Source organism: Molothrus aeneus, chromosome 1, assembly GCF_037042795.1.
Source record: "Molothrus aeneus isolate 106 chromosome 1, BPBGC_Maene_1.0, whole genome shotgun sequence".
Taxonomy (NCBI): Eukaryota; Metazoa; Chordata; class Aves; order Passeriformes; family Icteridae; genus Molothrus; species Molothrus aeneus.
Window position 1 is genome coordinate 12,093,329 of NC_089646.1, and position 19,945 is coordinate 12,113,273.

Consider the following 19,945-nt stretch of genomic DNA (forward strand, 5'->3'; position numbering starts at 1 on the left):
TGATATAAGGAACATAAAATTCTATGTTTTTAAAACAAGCAAAGCAAAGCTGGTGATGAATGAACTTAGTAACTTATTAGTCATCATCAAGCTTAGTTGTATCTACTGTGATGTTTCTTTCTGAGGATCTTTGCACTTTATCTGAGGGAGAATTGTTTTAAAGTTGCTATGTAGATTAAGCATTATTCTTTTTCCACTTTGCTCTAATTTTAACAAATTGTGTAAATAATGGCTTAGCTCTTCAAGTCTGTGTGTGTGTACGTTAACATAGAAATAGTGTGTCCTGTATGTAGGGGCCCACAAGGGAACTGGGAAGAATGTTCACCAGGAACTGTAATGATGGGACAAGGAGTAATGGGGGCAAAGTGAAGGAGTGGAAATGTAGGTTAGCTATTTGGAGGGAATTCTTTACTGTGAGAGTGGTGAGTCACTGAGCAGGCTTCCCAGAGATGTGGATGCCCCAAGCCTGGTGGTGCTCCAGGCCAGGTGGGATGGGGCATTGAGCAGCCTGGTCTAGGGGGAGATGTCCCTGCTGATGGCTGGGGAACAGGAAGCTGATGGTCTTTTAAGGTCCTCTTCAGCCCACGCCATTCTGTGTGTAGACATTAGATACATCTCATACACATGAGACCATACAAGATATTGAAAAGGTCTATTGGATGGCAGGAGTTAGAGATATAAGTAGTTTTCCATCTGGACATTTTTTGCTATTGCTTGGTCATATTGTCTCTAAATTATTCAGTCAAGTCTCACTGAGCAGAAACTTTCATGCTTTCCCCTTGGAATCTGTACTGAAATTCTGAAATGTCTAAATGAGTAACTGGTACTTCTGCTGTGTTCAGGTTATCTTTACATTCTAATTTTCTTGTGACGGTGAGGACTCAAAGTTTGATATAAAAAATCATATATATTATATGAATACTAAGCCACTTTAGGCTTAGTATGTTTCCAAGTTACTGCTTATTGAGTAAATTCTGCATATACCCTGAATTGTGCCAAATTAAATTTTTCCAGGTTATGATGTCAATTTTGCTGTTTTCTGAACTTCTTCTTTTTCTAGTTCCTGACTTACTGAAAAAAAAAAAACTGCACAGAGAAAAACTGTTAACTAATTGTTCCTTGGTATGGGGATTATGTACACATAATCTAAAAATGGAGACCTAAACATTGCCATGGTTATTTTTCTTTAGTAGTTTTTGTTTATTTTCTTTAACATGTTATGATTTTCCCTGTGGATTTAAATAAATGTCAAAAAGTTGAATGGGAATTCCAGTTTTATTCTGGTGTCTGTCAGTTAGGGTTTTCTAAACTTAGGACTTGGCTTTTCTTTTTCTTTTTCTCTTTTCTCTTTTCTCTTTTTTCTTTTTTTTCTTTTTCTTTTTTTCTTTTTCTTTTCTTCGTATTATTTTTTTTTTAATCAATGTTCACTATATCACCTAATGGAAAATAATCTGCAATTGCCATCCTGCTAGTATTTTTGTAGAGAGGAAATAAAGCAAAGCCAGAGAAAACCCTTGGTGGATAGTTTTCCTTCTTCCAGATAAATGTAGTTCTTCTCATATTACAGCATGCTGTGGTTTCAGAAGACCATTTAAGTTAAGGTATTAGGAATTTCTTAAATGCATAACTAAAAATTTTATTTCTTTCCTGTTAAATGTCTTTTATGTATTGTGTGACTGCCTAAAAAAAAAAAGAAAAAAGGTTGTGTAATCTGATTTCTTGTTCTTTCAAGAAAAAAATTGGGTTATTGCTCTTTAGCATATTTTGGTTATTACCAGCACTGGGGGGAAAAATGTACAATGTGTTACAAAGATTTCCTAAGTTCATGGCCCCAGGCTGAGGTTGTGTTTTTAAGGAACATATTTTATAATGCATTTTAAAGTTCTTTGTCAATTTTTGAAAATATATTTGAATATTTATTCTTAAAGAAGAAGCACATTACCAGTCTAGTTTTATAGCTGTGTAATCTCTGTAAAGTATTGCCTTATCTTGATGTTGTTTTTGGAACTTATCCTTTAGGAAGAGGGTTTGTTTTGCTTTTTCCCCCCATAAAAGAAGCACTGATACCTTCTTGAATACTGGTTCATTTAAATTGAGTATTTTTTTATTCAGTGTTTTTAATTAAAGTTGTATAAAGTGCACAGTGAGTACTACTGTAGTGGAAATTTGATGTAGTTCTTAAAATTAGACTTATGAAATACTTTCCTTTTTACAGGGTTACCAGGGAATGGTTGACGGAGGTGATAATATTGTAGAAGTTTCATGGGAAAGTGTTTCGAGTATCCTGCAAGTGGTAAGTGCTAAGGGGTGAGAGTGGGACCCAAAACCTCTTTATTCAAACAGAAGAGCCAAAATTCTAGATGCAGGCACCTGCTGGAGTTATGTATTTGGGCTGTGTGTGATGAGTCACCAGCACGTGCCACTTCCAGGAGAGCCTGGTTTCTGCAGTGACACTTGCTGGAGATCTTGGTGTGGTCTTGAATTTGGAGCCCAGAAATAATCTTGAAAACCTTTGTTCTAGATTTGCAATGTCACCTGTCATTAGCCTCCTAAAGCCATACTGGCAAGTCTATATTTAATAGAAAAGACATTATAGGGCCAAACCATGAAACAGCTGTGTTTTGTAAGGCAATTAATTTCTTACGAAACCCTGTTGTCTTTCTGTGTAAGTGGATTTAGAATTATAGTAATGGATGTAATTACAGTGCAGTTCTGCAGAGCTCAGATACTGCCAGTGACTTTGTACATTTTTGTTACAACATTCTGCAGTGTGGCCATTTGGATCTCCTCAGCTTTTGCTCAGCATGGTAATGTTGTTGCCTCTTCCAGAGCAGGTGCTATGTTTGGTGAAGAGGCCTTACTGCTTGCCAAGCTTTCTGAAAACTGCCTCCAGGTGAAGCGTGGGTTTCTTTAGAGTTTTTTGTAAAGTTTAAGAACATAAAACAGTTAGCAGAGACAATTTTTTTTTTTAATCAATGCCCTGGAGTATTGTGAGGTATTTTGTCCCCTGTGTTTGGTTGTTTTTCTTTTCTTCTTTTTTTCCCCCATGTCTATCTTGCAGAATCTTTAAGTAGAATCATGGAATATATCAAGTTGACAGGGACCCATAAGGATTGTTGAGTCCTAAAACTAAATATGACTAGGAGCATCATCCAAATGTATCTTATGATGACAGGAAATTGAGTTTTCTTGGCCAAGCCACACAGAGCATAGGCAGGAGCAGGATGTAGGCTCCTGTACGTGTGTAGGGTAAAAGAAAAACATCTTTCTGAGCTTTATTGCTGGTAAGTCAACAGACCAACAATGAACCTCAGCATGTATCTTACAGAATAGAATGTGTTTCGTTGTTTTGATGAGACAGATTTTACAGCCCATTGTGTATTTGTTTATCCAGAACAAGTAGCACTTTGTTTCAAGTACAGTTTCTTTTCCTCTTGCAGCTGTTTTCTTCTAAGTATGAAAATACCTGGTTTTAGAGACATTTTTAGTTCTGATTTTTTTTCAGCATCTCCATGGGTACACATCTACCTTTTTTTCTGGAGACAGCTGAATTCTGTTCCACTTAATTTTTTCTTTCCACTAGCAGCTATGCAATAGAGATGGCAAACTGGCCTGAGAGCTGAAACATCTATTGATAGGGTAAATTGTGTCAGTACAGCCACTGCAGATTTGAAGTTCAAATCTAGATGGGTGTGACAGATTTACTATAAGTTAAAGTAAAGGGAATGTTTATGCAAAAGGGATGTAATCATCTCCAGATTTGCTTACAGGAAAAAAAAATAGTTTTTTCAGTCTTAATTGATACTACTTTTTACTGTGACAATAAACAAGGCAAAAATTAAAGTTCTTGAGTGACTGAACAACATAAACACAGAAGATGTGTAAATGATGTGTGTCCAGCAAAGCACCCAGCAGTTTTCAGTAGCAGGGCAGTTCAGTTATTTTTAAAATACCACTGTTTCCAAAAGAAGCTTTTAAATTCATATTAATTAATGCAACAGATAATCAATAAAACAGAAAATGTTGCATTAGTCTGATCTATAAGGAATTATAGGCATTTATTTCCATAATTCTGTGGAATGACAATGGGTGCTAATTTTGAATTTCAGGAATACATTTTTTCTCTTATTGTCTATGTATCTTGTGATATTAGGGGGAAAAATACCACACTGAAGCAAATTAATGTAAATACTTAACTAGTTAATATATCACTTTTACTCTTGAATGTAAGTAGCAACCTATTTATTTTAATACTGCTAAAATTAATCTGATGTAATTTAACATTTTCCTTCCAGAGTAGCTCTTTATCAGTCATTTCTGAGTGTTTTTTTTTTTGTTTTTGTGTGTGTATATATCTGTGTGTGTATGTATCTGTTCTTGAACATAAAACCACAGGTTTGATAATTTGTATGTCACTACTTTACCTCACTGTAAAATTAAAAGACGGAGGTTATGCTACAAAACTCATCGCGAATCCATCTTAGAAATGCACAGCGATATACCGGATCTCTAACTAAAAGTGCTGTTCTCCCCTGTCCTAGGGGGGCACCGTCATCGGCAGCGCGCGCTGCAAGTCGTTCCGCACGCGCGAGGGCCGCCTGCAGGCTGCCTGCAACCTGGTGCAGAGGGGCATCACCAACCTCTGCGTGATTGGCGGCGACGGCAGCCTGACCGGCGCCAACCTCTTCCGCGAGGAGTGGAGCGGGCTGCTGGAAGAGCTGGCACAGAAAGGTCAGTGTGCCTTCAGGCCCCCCCAGACTTCCCCTCCGGTCTGCAGGGGAGTTATGAACCCTAACTGCAGGTGTGCAGACCGTATCCAGAAGGTAGATCTAAAGTTTAAAAATTAAAGACATTCATTCTAGGAAATCGCATGGTTCTTCATAAAAGAATAGCTCTTGGTTTCTGTAGATCCACTCATGTGAATCATAAAGGTCCAAAAAAGGCCAAATAAGTTACTGGGCAGCAATCTGTGTGACTTTTGTCCTCTACTATGAATAATTTTCAGGATCTGAACTTCATACCTTTTGCTTGAAAAGCCCTATGCCCTCATATCCAATCTGAGGTAGTAATTCCTTTCCTACAAAAAGCTGCACATTTGTATGTTATTTAATTATAATGCTTTCCTTTCTGTATGTCATTATTTCTTTAAGATCAGAATATTAAGAGGCTGTTGATAGAAATACAGCCAGCCCCTAGCATCCAGGAGATAGCATGCAGGAGAATGTATAGGGAAGAGTAAAGACCAAAATAATGCTGTGTTGGTGCTATGTGTTACTCATAATACATAAAAACTCTGATAGGTTCCATCCATTTCTATCTTCAGAGCTTCCTGAACCAGATGCTGTTAGCAGTCCTTAATGAATTTCTCTTTCATGAATGTATAGAGTCTACTTGAAAGCTTACGGAATTTTGCTGAAAACATTGTGTAGTAAGGAGTTCTGCAGCTTCACTGAATAATGAAGATTGTGAAGAATCTTCTTCTGTTTATTTTGATCCTGCTGGCTTCTAGATCATTTGATATCCATAGTTTCTGTGTTAGAGTAAACCATGAATGATCAATCCTGCTTCCTCTCTGCATGCCACTTGAGATTTTACAGCTATCTTATTTTCCCTTCATCATCTCTTTTTCTAGATGGAAGAATCCTAGTTTGCTTAGTTGTTCCTTATATGTAAGTTCTATATCTTTGATCATCTTTGTTGCCCTTCTCTGAACCTTTTCCAGTTCTACCCTGTTTTGAGGTGGGGAGGACCACAACTGCACCCAGTATTCAAGATGAGGGCAAACCATGGATCTACACAGTAGTATAATGATCTTTGTTTTGTTCTCTATTATTTTCTTAATATTTTCTAATATTTTGATTTTTTTTACTGCTATTGAGCATTGAAGCTGATTTATTAATGAAAACAGCATTTTTATATTATGCTGGAAATAGTGTAATTTCGTTTGTGATGTTAGGGTACATTTTTTTCATGTGTCTTAGTTTACATTGATCTGCAATGAATTCCATCTGATACTTTACTGCTCACTGTGTCTTGCTAGTCTTCATTTCTTCTCAAACACTCCATATATTTAGATCCCAAGTAATTCAGTTTGATCAGTAAACTTTGGCACTTTGCTGCTCATTCCCTTTTCCAGGTTATTGCTGAGTGAACAGCGCAGATCCCTGTAGAGCTCCATTGGTTACCTTCCTAAGATACAAGAATTTGTGTCTACCACTGCCTCGTATTTTTGACCCTCTGTTTCACATTATTTACTCTATGAAAAGCCTTCTGTCTTGTACAGTGACTGCTTAGTTTCCTCAAAATCCTTTGGCAAAAGACTTTGTCAATGGCTTTTTAGAAATCTAAGTAGAATATGTCAGCCAGATATTAAGTCACATTTGGAACTCTAGAAGAGGTTTGTAATGCATGGTATACCTTCATAGAAAACATTTTGATTCTTCTTCACAATGTTATATTTATCTTCGTGGACATTAGTTATATTTTTTCATTATGGTTTCTGCTATTTTTCTGTAATGTAGACATTAAACACACTGATACATAGTTCTTAAATCTCATATTAAAAATTTGGCATTATATTTACTACCATCCCATCCACAGATACTAAGGTAGTTTTAAGTGCTTAAGCAGCTAAGGTGTTTCATCCTTGAGATCCTTTAGAGCTCCTGGATGATGCAGCATTTTCATTGCTGTCTTGGGAGACATCGCTAAGACATAGAATAGGAGCTTTTCTGTTCTGTTTGCTTATTAATCATGAAATCAGAGCCTTTCAGTGTTGCAAAAGAGAAGTCTTCAGAAGTTGGATGCTGGTTTCTAACTGTTTAGATATGCCCATAATCATATCCAGTTTGCATCCTTCTGCTTCTTCGTTGCATGTTCTACACTGAGAATGTTCTACAGTTTGAATGATACTGTTTTAGTTTGAAACCATCAATTTCAAGGTTGGTTACAAAACTTGATAATTATTTGACACTTTGAGATGGACTGAAAAGCTCTTATTTCCTTCCTTACTGTAAGGAGTTCTGTGCAGGATTCTTTTGTTTGGATGTTTGATTGGCTTTTGTTTGTAGTTTTGACTAACCTTGTTACCTAAAATATCTAAACATAATTTAATGTTTGGATATGTTTAGTTTATAAAAGTAGAGCACCCAAGCAATACTTCTAATTTTTTTTTTTAGTAGTAGTCTTACAGCTCTTTCTCTGAATACTTCTTTACAGGAAAGATTGATGCAGAGGCTGTTAAGAAATATGCTTACCTTAACATTGTGGGAATGGTTGGATCCATAGACAATGACTTCTGTGGCACTGATATGACCATAGGTACTGACTCAGCTCTGCACAGAATAATTGAAGTTGTGGATGCCATCATGACCACTGCTCAGAGGTAAATTGAGCATATTATAGAGACTGATAACAAATACACGCATGTTTATGCTTTTGTTTAAGTTCATTTTAAATAGAGGTTAGGTAGGTGGGGAAATAAAATTTCTTTTTGACTGCATGTTTCAAATGTCTTGGTTTCTTTTTTTCTTAGTAACTGCTTTTTCATCATTCCTGTCATGGCAGCATTTCAAGTACGCAGTCATAGACACTGCATCAGCCTTAGGGGCAGACTTGGTTTCACTGTTTTTAGTCTTTTTCAGACATAGTCTGTTAGAGAAGATCCAGACATACCATGAATAATACAAAAATAGCATCTTTGTTATATAAGCTTTGTTTCAGTGAGAGTGAAGCAATTATTTTTTTTTAAATACAGCTATACCATTATAGTTCTTAACTATGGGTCTGCATCATTTACATTTCCAGAAAGGTTCATATCTTCTCTCATAGTATGTTTTGCAAGAAAGTGAAAATGAATTATGCATTGGAAGATACTTAATTTTAAATATATTATTTAGTATGACAATGATTTTGTTTTCGTAATGTTTTTCTGTTTTGCTAAAGAATTCTGAGTTCAGTAATTATAGTAAACACAAGCTGTTTCATGATACTAGATTCAGTTAATTTGTTTTCTTATTTTGACAGCCATCAGAGGACATTTGTTCTGGAGGTTATGGGGAGACACTGTGGGTATGTATTGTCTTCAGCATTTTGTGTCTTGTATAGGTACAATTATGAAAGAAATCTGAACCATAAAAGTCTAATAATTTGTTCTATTTTTTAGCTATCTAGCTCTGGTTAGTGCCTTAGCCTGTGGTGCAGATTGGGTGTTTATTCCTGAATACCCACCAGAAGAAGGCTGGGAAGATACAATGTGTGTTAAGCTTTCAGAGGTAATTTGTTAATGTGTTTGAGATTCCCTGATGTCTTTGTTGATGTTTATTTGAAAACAGTGATTAAAAAGTGTGATCAGGACTTTAGGCAAGTCTTTGGTTTTGGTGTCACATAAAGTTCTCTGTGATCTTGAACGTTTCTTTTCTTGTACTCTCTGATGGTTTTGAGGAATCATATGACCTGCCCTGGGAATTGCATAAAATTAAATCTATATAAGCCATATGTGTGCATTTCCTCAGCAACTTGATGTTAGACATTTTACTTCATCAGTGAAAAGATGTGTATGAAAATAAAAGGTGTGAGAACACATCGCAGATGAGTGATCAAATACAAGGAATGTTTCCTCAAATCCTAGCAGCTTAATGTATAGCAAATGATTATAAAATTATGTTGTAAATTACTCTTGCTTTTTTTAACTACAGGAATGTGCTTTTATTTTTATTACAGAACCGTGCACGAAAGAAAAGGCTGAATATTATTATTGTAGCTGAAGGAGCTATTGATTGCCACAACAAACCTATAACATCAGAGAAGGTTAAGGATGTAAGTGTCAACATCCCTGTAATACGAGATTTCTGTTGATAAGATGGGGCTTATTGTTAACAATAACGTTTTTGTAGAGTAAATCTGTTCCCATTAGGTAGCTTATCACACAATTGTATTTTATCCTTGGGCTTTATCATCTAAAATTCCATAGTCAAATTAAAGGGCAATGTTTTCAGTGGCAATTAATTGGAACCTTTTCTCCTTGTAATGCAACAGAGCAGTTCAAAAGCATCTGCTTCATGTGTGCCTTAATTGATAGTTTGAAATCAGCTCAAACCTATATTTATAATCCTATTTTACTTCGTATGTCTTGTAAAATTTTTACTATCGGTCTGTCTCACAGTGAACTAATACTGTGTGCTTTGGACAAAGTCTTGTCCAAATGGTTGCTTTGATAAAAATTTCATTGGTGTTTAAGATTAAAAACACTTTTAAGCTGCATTTTTCTGCCTTTTTTTTTAAGGGCTCATTAAGAAATAAATTAGGAAATAGTCACTGCTGGAAAGGAGCTATGATACTTTGGCTTTACCTGGGGTTTATCTGTCCTGTGACTGTGAAGCTCTGTTTTCCGTAGCTGTCAGTTTTAGAGAAACCTTTGACTTCATTCAGAATTACGGTTTTGTGAAGTACCATTTAGCACTAAGTGGTGTTAAGTGTACATGATGCTAACATCCATATAAATAATGATAACGGTAAGCCCACTGTATTTTGAAATTCTTTGCAGCTTGTGGTGCAGCGGCTTGGTTTTGACACCCGAGTAACCATCCTGGGCCATGTGCAAAGAGGTGGAACCCCTTCAGCTTTTGACAGAATTCTGGTGAGTATCCCCAAATAACTGCTCATGGCACCACATAGGACAACTGCATTTTATTACTTATTTGGGGGTGGGATGGTTCTCTAACCTGATTAACTTGACAAATCGAACTGTTACCTCACACCAACTGTCTGAATAGCTCAAATTCAGAGTGATGAAGCACTTGGTGTGAAGGAATCTTTGTTTAGGATCAAAATGCAAAGCTTAATCGTCCATACCTATGGTTGTAAACAGCCCACAACTTTTTCACCTTACCAAGGAGTGATTTGTGTCAGCTTGACTTACAGAGAAATCAAGACCATTTCTGTGATTGGAGGCCTTGTGCATTTCAGTGCTTGCTTGAACACTCCAGCGTTCTCTCCTTGCAGGCGAGTCGTATGGGTGTGGAAGCCGTGCTTGCCCTTTTAGAAGCTACTCCAGATACCCCTGCCTGTGTTGTGTCCCTGTCTGGAAACCAGGCTGTCCGTCTGCCTCTGATGGAGTGTGTGCAGATGGTGAGGCTCTGGCAAAAAGCCAGTTTATGTTACTTATTTACTACAACAGACTACTGTGTACAATAATTGCCTGTTCTCATTAGGACACTGATGGAATGTGTCTTTTCCATATTTGGGAATGAATAATGAAGTTCATATATGTTCTCTATGTGTTACTATTCACTATTTATTTGCAAACTATCAAGGAATAAGAAATACATAGCTTCTTAATTTTTTCTAAAATTTCATCTCAGATCTTCTGTTTTTATTGTTACAACAAATTCTCCAGATGCTTGCATCCATTTACATGTCATACACAAGTCAGGTTTCTTCACTAAAACTGCACAGTTTAAACTGAAAGAAGAAAATGCACAATAGATACGTTGATTTCTTTGTCACATTAAGGCTTTAGATATTTGTTTCTACTTTCTTCTTCTCTACCCTAATCTATGCTATGAGAGGAGGTAGCTCATAAATTGAAGAATTGTCAGTATTTCTTTTTTCACTGTAGAAATATATTAACACGTGGAATATATTAAATAATCAAACTCCTGCGTTTTTTAAACATACTGAGTAATCAACTTGTTTTCTCAAGACTCAAGAAGTCCAGAAAGCCATGGATGAAGGAAGATTTCTTGAGGCTGTGAGGCTTCGTGGAAGGTATGGCCAATAGCTTATATCAGTTTATTTGCTGTAGAAAAGCATAGTTGCTTTGCTGTAATGCTGGCACGTGACATTTTATTTTAAATATTTTACTAACTGTATGTTTTTATGAGTTTGAGAATGAGAGGAGATAGAAGAGTTGCCTAAATAGAATAATTGAAATTCTTACTTGCACCCAAACAAAGCAATCTGTAATTCTCTGCTGTGTCAGACTGGGAGCTGTTCCTAGGCTAACTGGTCACAAAGCAAAAAGCTGCTGTGCTGTATGACCTGACTGGTAGCTACCATAAGTTTGTTTATTCATGAATTTGAGGCCAGTCCTGTGAGCTTGTTTTTAAGTAGTTGGTAGTTTTCCAGCAGTAATGTTGGAGGAGGTATTCTTCAGTCCTGTCAGGAGAGTGATTTCTGTTTCAAGTCATCTGATAATAAAATGCTTTCTCCCCAGTCTAGAAAACTTAATTTGTTAGCTGCATAGTTGTTTTACATTTTGTGACTCTTATCTTAAAGAATTGAATATTTTTCATTGTTCTCTCATTTCCAATTTTTGCCATGTTTTGCATTTGCAATAACAATGGTGTTAATATTTCATACCAGTTTTTTAATATTTCTGAAAAATTCAAATGTTTCTTTAAAATAACTGCGAATTTAAAATTTTACTATTTAATTTGCTTATCGTATTTGCTCATTTGTTTAGGAGCTTTGAAAACAACCTTAACACGTACAAATTACTGTCGCACAAAAAGCCAGATGCTGAGCTTCCAAAGGTAAGGGGGTTTGTTAAATGTGCAATGCATGTCTCCTTTTGGGATCCATTAATAACTCCCTTCAAACCTCTATTATAGCATAAGTTACAAATTAAATATTATGAAGATACTTGAAGCACACTAGTTTATTCTAATAATAGGCAATAGGTTTTTAAAGTTAAATACAATTGTAACTAGAAAATTGCTGTAGACAGTTTCCTTCTGTTTTGGATGTACAGCTGGTCCCAATTGTTAAAATGTCTGATCCTCATAGTTACTGTTTTGCCCTCCGTTTCTTACCATGGAGAGAAGGAGGGGTGATGTTTAAGGTCATGATTAAGACTCTGAAAATCTTAAGATAAAGGAGAGTTCTATATTAAAATAATTCTAAGCCTTCCTTTTGAGGGGTAGAACCACTCAAGGGCAAGGGCAAATACAGGAATTCATGGGAAGCAGTACTGAGGACAGATCCATCACCTTTATTTGAAATAAGTCACTCTGCATAATAGAGTAATGGACATTTAGTTTCTTTATAGTTCCTAGTATTTGTATAAGAGGAAATTTGGGTTTATTTAGGAAGCAGACACTAAATTTTGTGTGCAAACAAATCATAGAAGGGATTTATTTTAGGTTTTATTAGAAATTTACTGAATAATTCTGTTTGATCATAGTTGGTGACTATGTCATCTCACTCATTAATTCCTCTTTTAATTGTGGTTTGTGACCATTTGTTACCTTAGTTGCAGAATGATTTGCTGTTATACTTTCTAGAAATCTTTTTCCCAACTAAATATTTGAGTAATGATTACTGGTGGTAGCTTCTCAATATTATTAAGGAGCAAAATTGTATTGATAATACAGTAAGGACCTAAGACTGACCTTCAAGAGATCAAAGAATTCAGGATATTTTAGGTGGATATTTAACATTTTCTTTGGCAGATCAGGTGTTTGGTTGGTGGGGTTTTTTTTGTTTTTAATACAGCAATGCAAGTCCAGGACTGTTAGCACTGGGCTTTTGTATTTTTTTAGATACTTCTGTCATACCTTCTGTGATAAATGACATTAGAAGGAAATGTAGGCCATGTGTAATTACTAACTACTCAGATTTGACCATACTAACAAAATCTGTGTGTATTCAGTAAAAGAGGTTGAATAGGAATTAAAAAGTAGATGAAATGTGCATGTCACAGGAATTGAGGAAAGAGCAAAGCTGATCGGATCAGAAGAGCCAGCTGAATGCTCTGCTTCAGCAGTGCTTCTGCACATATTATATTTTGCTGTTTGTGTTTGCATTGCATTTTTATACAATCCCTCAACTGTACAAGAACAAAAAAAAACCAAAAAAGCCCCCTACATACACTCCATACACTCTGGGTTGTGTCTCTTTTATTGTGGTGGGGCGGGGGGAGGGCTGTTGTTGGTTTGGGTTTTTTTTTGTTTGTTTTTGTTTGCTTGCTTTGGTTTTTAATCAGATGAGATTCCAAAATAGTTACTTAACAACTGTTCTATTTTTTTTTGTTTTGGTTTTTTTTTTGTTCTCATCTTCCAGAATAAAGCTAAATACCTTCTACCTCTTCTGCACGACCAAATTGTTATAATTGTCATTCAAAAATGTTTTAAAAACTTTCATAATCTGAAAATGTGTGGTGTTGGGAAAGATGCTGAGTGCTTGTGTTCGCTAATGTATTGTCATCTGCTTGAAAAACCTGGCCAATAGCTTAATTTTGAAACTTGTCTGTTCCTCTCTGCATTGTACTGATGATACACACATAAATGCTGTGGTGCTAGAGTCAGTTCCTACCTGTTTTTTCTTTTGCTATTGTTGGTGTGTTTGCAAAAAAAATTCCTGCTTTAGTAACATGAATCTGGTTGAATAACAATGGCCAGGTTGGGTGGAGCTCTGAGCAGCCTGGTCTAGTGAATGGGGTCCCTGGCCATGTTAGGGTGTTGGGATGAGATGATCTTTATGATCCTTCCAACCCAAACTATTCTGTGATTCTATTTTAAGTTTCTTGAACCTGGGCTAGAATATAAAAACCTGAATAATTTAACTTGTAAACCAAATGGAATTATGATAAAGTCTTATTTAAGAACAAACATTCTTTTTTTTTAAATTGTTTGTCTCTTTGATATTCTGCAAGTGGGGAAATGTTTCTGCACCTTGCAGTTAACTTCAAATTTTCACCATGTTTAGGGGCTTTGAAATTTTGTTTCCGGCATTCCAGTATTTAGCAACTGCATATGATGTACAAATTAACTATGGTGTAGAAATCAAAGTCCTTACTAAATATAATTTTTTCTCTTCCAGAGTAATTTTAATGTGGCAGTTTTAAATGTGGGTGCCCCTGCAGCTGGGATGAACGCCGCCGTGAGGGCTGCAGTGAGAGTTGGCATGACTGAAGGTCACAAAATATTTGCTGTCATTGATGGTTTTGAAGGGTTCGCTAGAGGGAAGGTCAGTGTCACGTGTGTGCGTTACCAAGTGCTAGGTACCCCCTCCCACAGCACCACCTTTGTTCATGTTCTTGGAAGGTATGTTCTGTCATAACTGCTGAGGGAACTGCCTCTCTAAGTGCTTTTATTTTATTTTAAAGATCTCTAAAACCTAGATTGTAATTGTATTTCTCAACTATTCAAGTCTGTAAATTCATTTATGCTGAGTGTTACTAATCACATGGTGCCGAGCTACAAAATCAGTTCAGATGAATCCTGCCTTTGAGTTTTGGTCTATGTTGAACATATTGAAGTTTTTTCAGAGTAGCAGAATAATCTCTGATTCTGAACAATGAGCTATTGCACATGTATTCCTTTGCTGTAAGAAACTTTTTAATGGTGCTTATTGAGGGAGGAAGCTTTTTTTTCCTTAGGTAAGTTAGATTCTTCTAATCACCTGTTTTTAAATGTTACGCATTGGTTGGTGTACTGAAAAGAAACTGAATGCAAGACTAATAATTTTGGTGCCTGGCTGGAGCCACAGATCCCAAAACTTACATCAAGAACCTAACTTTAGATTTTTTTTGCTTCACATTCAGTAGGAGAGGATAGCTGAAAATAGGATTGAGATATGAAACACAGAGACAAGGTTCATCCTGGTCTGGAAGAAGAAAGAACAAATGGAATGGAAAGGACTTGCAGCCTAATGCAAGGCAACAAAACAATTAGGGTATCCAGGGGTAACACCAAAAGGGATTATAGTAATTTTAGACAAATAGAGTTAAACTCTTGATGCTGTTTTCTTCCTTGGCTTCATGTAGTTTTAGTGATGTCAATGCCCACAACTTCTTCCAACAGATTTTCATGAAGTAGTACCTGTTGTTTGCTGCAGCTCAAGAGAATTAATTGGATAATCACTTAACAAACTCTCCATTTTTACTTTTATTCAAAGATTAAGGAAATTTCCTGGGGAGATGTTGGAGGCTGGACTGGTCAAGGAGGATCAATTCTTGGTACAAAACGGTAACATCAATATTTTTGTCAATTGATATGATGAACTGTAGTGCTTTATATACCCACTGTATGATTCCATGTTCTTTTCTTCCCACTTAGTATTTTTAAGTCCTCAATTTTTGTACATTGGGGTTTTTTGAGTTTATCTTTTGTTCAAATCCTTGTGTTCCAACTTGGGTATCTTTATAGTACTGAACCAGCTCTGAAAAGTGGGAATTGGGACCTCAACTTAAAAATTTCCTGGGGTTCTTACATTTTAAAGGATTTCAAACCTGCAGTTTCTTTACACTTGACATGAGTCCTTATTGTTTATCTGGAGGAGCTACTTGCATGGATAAATATGTAAAACAAAAACCATTGTGTTGCCTGCTGACTTTATGGTTTCAGCTTAGTAATAAATTCTTAGTGCTTCAGAGTCTGTAAACTGTTTTTATTTTTCTTTTGGTTTAATGATTTTTAGTACTCTTCCTGCAAAATATTTGGAGAAGATTGCTGACCAGATGCGCACTAACAACATTAACGCCCTTATGGTTATTGGTGGATTTGAGGTACACTGAAATATCTAATTATGTCTAAGTAGACTAGAATTCCTAACAAAATTAATAGTTTGGTTTGATTTTTACCCAATCTTCATGTAAGATGCATTTGGTTCTATGTGTATTTGATACATGACATAGATAGTGTTTGGAATCATAAGTGTTGTCAATCAGTGGTTCTCTGGAAAGCTGGCATTCAATACAGTGCCTAGAACTGCTAAACAGATGTGCTAAATGGATAAATGAGATGAGATAGTGTTATGGTATTTTGTATTAAAATGAATTAATGACTTCTGCTGTGCAAGTTTCAGTCTGTACTGTATCAACAATTAGAACATCCTTGCAGAAGTTCTTGACTCTTAGTAGAAGTTGCACTATGGTTCCTTATTTAAGCCACTCCTCTCACATAGTGCATGTCAAAATCTGTAATGGATCTAGAGAAGTATTTTTTTCCTGTATTTCATGGTTTTTTTTTTTTCTAAAAAAAGACAATTAATTTTGGAAATTTTGATTGAGGAAAGTATTTTGCCTACTCCTTGCAGAGAAGAATGTGTTCATTGCTTTTTGATAAAGAACATATCTTCCTTTTTTGTCCAAGTTGTTAGCTATGATCCTAACTCAGGAATATCAAGATTTTTAAATCAGGAGTAACAGTACCTGAAGATTGGGGAACGAGTTTGTTTTGTTGAAAACCAACTTTCTGTGCCTAAATTGTTCATTTTCAAGAGAACATATGCTCTGTTTATTGTTTTCAAATATATGCCTGTTTCTAATGCTTTCTTTTTTGTCTGTGTTAGATTTTAGTGGTTCCTTAGTGCTCTGACTTGCTGAAGTGTGCTGTGGTAGAAATGGCTCCCCCTGTGGCCCTTCTCATTTTGTCACTCCCAACTCTGCCCTTCCTTTATTCATCCTAATTTTTCACCTGATGCCTGTGCCCAACAGGCTTACCTTGGACTTCTGGAATTGTCAGCAGCTCGGGAGAAATATGACGAATTCTGTGTTCCAATGGTTATGGTTCCTGCAACTGTATCCAACAATGTACCGGGTTCAGATTTCAGCATTGGTGCAGATACTGCTCTGAACACTATAACTGATGTAAGTCTGCTCTGGTGTGCATATACTAACAAAGCAGTTGTTTAAACTTACTCAATTGGCTACTACTGGATATTTTTGTAGACCAGAACTTCAGAAATGTGATCTGGGAAATTATAATTACTTCATATAAACACAGTCATGGCACCACTGCAGAAAAGAGAAAGTCTAGGATCCCAAATGCTTCCATTTAGTTTCTGCTGAAACTGCAATGACCTCTGAATTTTTTAAGTTCAAGATAAGATGGCATCTCTTGTTGAATAAGAAAGAAAGAAACCTAAAGCTGAGACTTGGATGATCATTTGCAGTGTAGAGGGGAAAAAAATCCGTGTTCATAATATAGAGTTGTAGTATACCCAGCTGCAACACTGAGGAAAGTTGCTCTGTTGAGAAGGAGATTCTTAGTTATGTAACATCTTTACTCCTCTAAGACAATAGATAAAATCCTTATTTTTCAGTAATAGGCATTACATTTATTCTCCTAATAGCAGATTTAATAAAAAGAGTTGAGACATGTGAGGTAATTTTTTAAAAAAATCAAATCCAGTAATACAACATAAAGTAAAAAATTGAATGTTTAATCTCTTATGAGGAAAAAGCTTTTCTACTTTGAGTGTGATAGAGCAGTGGAGAAAGCTGCCCAGGGAGGTTGTGCAGTCTCCTGTGGAGATAATCCAAACCCTCCTGGATTGTTCCAGTGTCCCTTGCTCAGGTGTTCCTGCATTGGCAGGGGTTTGGACCACATGACCTCCAGAGGTCCCTTCCAACCCCAGCCATTCCTCAGTTCTCTAATACTAATTTCAGTTGAACAGGAAGCTTAGTCAGTTGGACAAAAAGAGTTTCAAGTTGCTTTTGAAAATTAAATGACAGTTCTCTTATCACTTAAATGTATTTGAAAATTTTAATCATGATAGCTTTTTAATGTCAAGGATTCTTCAGATTCCACCAACTCTGAATGCACTACCATATTTTTTTTCCAACCATTCTAACATAAATAATTTTAACTTCATCAAAGGAAACCCTTCAGTTAGGAAATATCAGTTTCCTGAAGTATTGCCTTGAATAAGACTGTAAGCTAACTAAAATTCACTGAATTAATTGTATATTGACAACTTGGGTTATATATCAAACAAGTTGATGTTGTTTCCAGTTCTGGTAAATAAAAATATCTGTCCAAAATGACTGATCATGAACTAAGGTGAGTAAAATGATTGTGCATAACATCTGCTTTCCCTCTCTTCTTATCTTCATAAACTTTGTTAACCATACTGACTTCTTTTTATAGGTTATTTCATGCAAAGGAGATATGTAGTAGTCAGTCAGTCTGTGTTGTTGTGGTTTGCTTTTCTATTTAGGCTTCTAGGTGTCATTTGCCTTCATTAGATAAAACATTTGTATTTTCAATGTGAGAGTTGAAAACTTCAAAAGCTTTAATTTTTCTTGCTAATGGTTTTCTTCTGGTTGTTTTGCATTTAATTTTGCCTAGATTTTTCTCTGGATTATATATGAAAAGTAATGGCTTTGCAAGATTTATATTCAGTTGAGTGGAAAATTAAATTTGGTGGGGTTTTTTTGTTTTGTTTTGGTTTTGGTTTTTTTTTTTTCCTTTTGGAGGGAGCAGACTTTTCAGACTTTTGCATTCGGAAGACGTTTTTTTCAGTTTTTTGCTCTGATTGTTTGAATGTGATTCACAAAAACTCCAGTGAAAAATGCATCCTTTCATTCTTGTGCCATGCTCAGATCAGGTGCAGTAGCAACTGTGCCCCTGTTAAATGTGACCAGATAGGCTCAGTACATGTCATACAATCACAGTGGTAAACAAAAGTAGGAGGTGGACATGAATATCCATTTTATCAAGTTTATAGATAGGTTTTATTCCTGTTACCACAGTTAGGTCAATAAATGCATCATAGTTTGCAGTGCTGTCAGAGCACCAAAACTTCTCAGTTTTTCAGTGTTGTCTGAACACCAAAGTGTCATCACACTTAGTTTTTCTGTGGTATGGTTCTTACTTGTGTGCTCTTGCCTACCTCTAGTCAGGTAAGTACAATTGTGCTGGTAATCAGGGATTGTTGCTCTTTGGCATCATTAGACACTTGGCAGTTGTTTTAACTTGTCAAGTGTAAGTTGTATGCTGAAACATTGGCTGATAAAATGTGTTAAAATTCCGCATTTAAAAAGAAAAACAAAAATCAGACTTAACAGATACATAACTTCTGAATGAGAGATTAGTAAAGAGTGTGCTCCTCACAAAGGCATGAATGTTGCTCAATAACTACTCCAGATTCTATAACTGATCATGGGGACCCTTCTGAAATGTTCCATTTTTTCTATTTCTGTTTTAAAATCTTGGCTTCAAATTTGATTTATCTTTTGAATAGTGTTTTAAATTTGTGATAAACTGTATTTTTCACTTCACTTTTCAGAATGTTAGAAAAACTGCTAATGACAACATAAAGTACCTGGGAAAAGCTGGATTTTTCTACCTGAGGAAAATATGCTTAAGGCTGATCTATATAGACATAAAAAAGTTATCCTTGTAGGATTGCAGGATAAGAACATGAACTTCAAATTTTCTATTAAATGAAGCATCACTAAAATAACTACCATAATAAAAATATCTATATTTTCAAGTATGTTGCTAATTCTATGAAATGAATAGGATATTATTTTAGATGTCAGACCTCAGGAATGTGACAGCCATGAAATGAAAGGAAAGGTATCAGCTAGATGAGAATAATGGAACCTGAAAAAGGGAGAGGCTAAAACTTTCCACTGTGTTTCTTTGACAATCTTACCTTTCTTTTCACCAAGGGAAAAGGGGGTACAGACTGATGATTTGGTTTTGTGGGGCAAAAAAAAAAATAAAACCTTCCCTGAGGAACAAAGAAAGCTACAGTCAGATGCCTTTAGGCAGTCTCCACACATTTCCCATGGAAAACAGACACCTGTACCCTCCCAGTAGCATGTGTGGCTCCACATTACTCTGAGCTAGGAAGCTGAAAATTAGCCAGGCCACTAGCTAACCTGTTACTTTTTCATCTCCTTCAGTCCTAGTAACAGCTGATGTGGAGTAAGGGCAGTAACTCCATTCCCTTCAGTGGGCATTTGTATTTAGATCATCTTAAAGTCAACAAACAGTAGTCTTTTTTTGACTGCAGAATTTTTATAAAGTATCCTTGGTTATGTTGGTTATGGCAACAACCTTTTCAGTAAAACAAACCCAATGAAAGGGTAGGAAATTATTAAACCATTTTATTAACATAGTGCAGTATCCCTCTATGGCCTTACTGTAGTACTTAAAAAAAAAAAAATTCATAGCAGTTGCTAAAACCATTGATTACTTATTTACCCTTT

At 35.9% G+C, this 19,945-nt stretch overlaps 1 protein-coding gene across 4 annotated transcripts in view; it reads left to right on the forward strand.

The window, feature by feature from the left end:
- PFKP (phosphofructokinase, platelet) overlaps positions 1 to 19,945 on the forward strand; it is a 42,791-nt gene that overhangs the window by 12,884 nt on the left and 9,962 nt on the right. For 2 of the 4 annotated variants that reach the window (XM_066551361.1, XM_066551370.1), the window contains exons 3-16: positions 2,216 to 2,293; positions 4,542 to 4,731; positions 7,219 to 7,384; positions 8,026 to 8,070; positions 8,165 to 8,273; positions 8,722 to 8,817; positions 9,545 to 9,637; positions 10,003 to 10,128; positions 10,703 to 10,767; positions 11,465 to 11,534; positions 13,822 to 13,968; positions 14,899 to 14,969; positions 15,421 to 15,508; positions 16,439 to 16,591. In XM_066551361.1, coding sequence (XP_066407458.1) covers positions 2,216 to 2,293; positions 4,542 to 4,731; positions 7,219 to 7,384; positions 8,026 to 8,070; positions 8,165 to 8,273; positions 8,722 to 8,817; positions 9,545 to 9,637; positions 10,003 to 10,128; positions 10,703 to 10,767; positions 11,465 to 11,534; positions 13,822 to 13,968; positions 14,899 to 14,969; positions 15,421 to 15,508; positions 16,439 to 16,591 — 1,497 coding nt within the window. Of the gene's footprint in view, positions 1 to 2,215; positions 2,294 to 4,541; positions 4,732 to 7,218; positions 7,385 to 8,025; positions 8,071 to 8,164; positions 8,274 to 8,721; positions 8,818 to 9,544; positions 9,638 to 10,002; positions 10,129 to 10,702; positions 10,768 to 11,464; positions 11,535 to 13,821; positions 13,969 to 14,898; positions 14,970 to 15,420; positions 15,509 to 16,438; positions 16,592 to 19,945 lie in introns of those variants that run through there. The other 2 variants (XM_066551379.1, XM_066551388.1) reach the window with 2 other exon arrangements.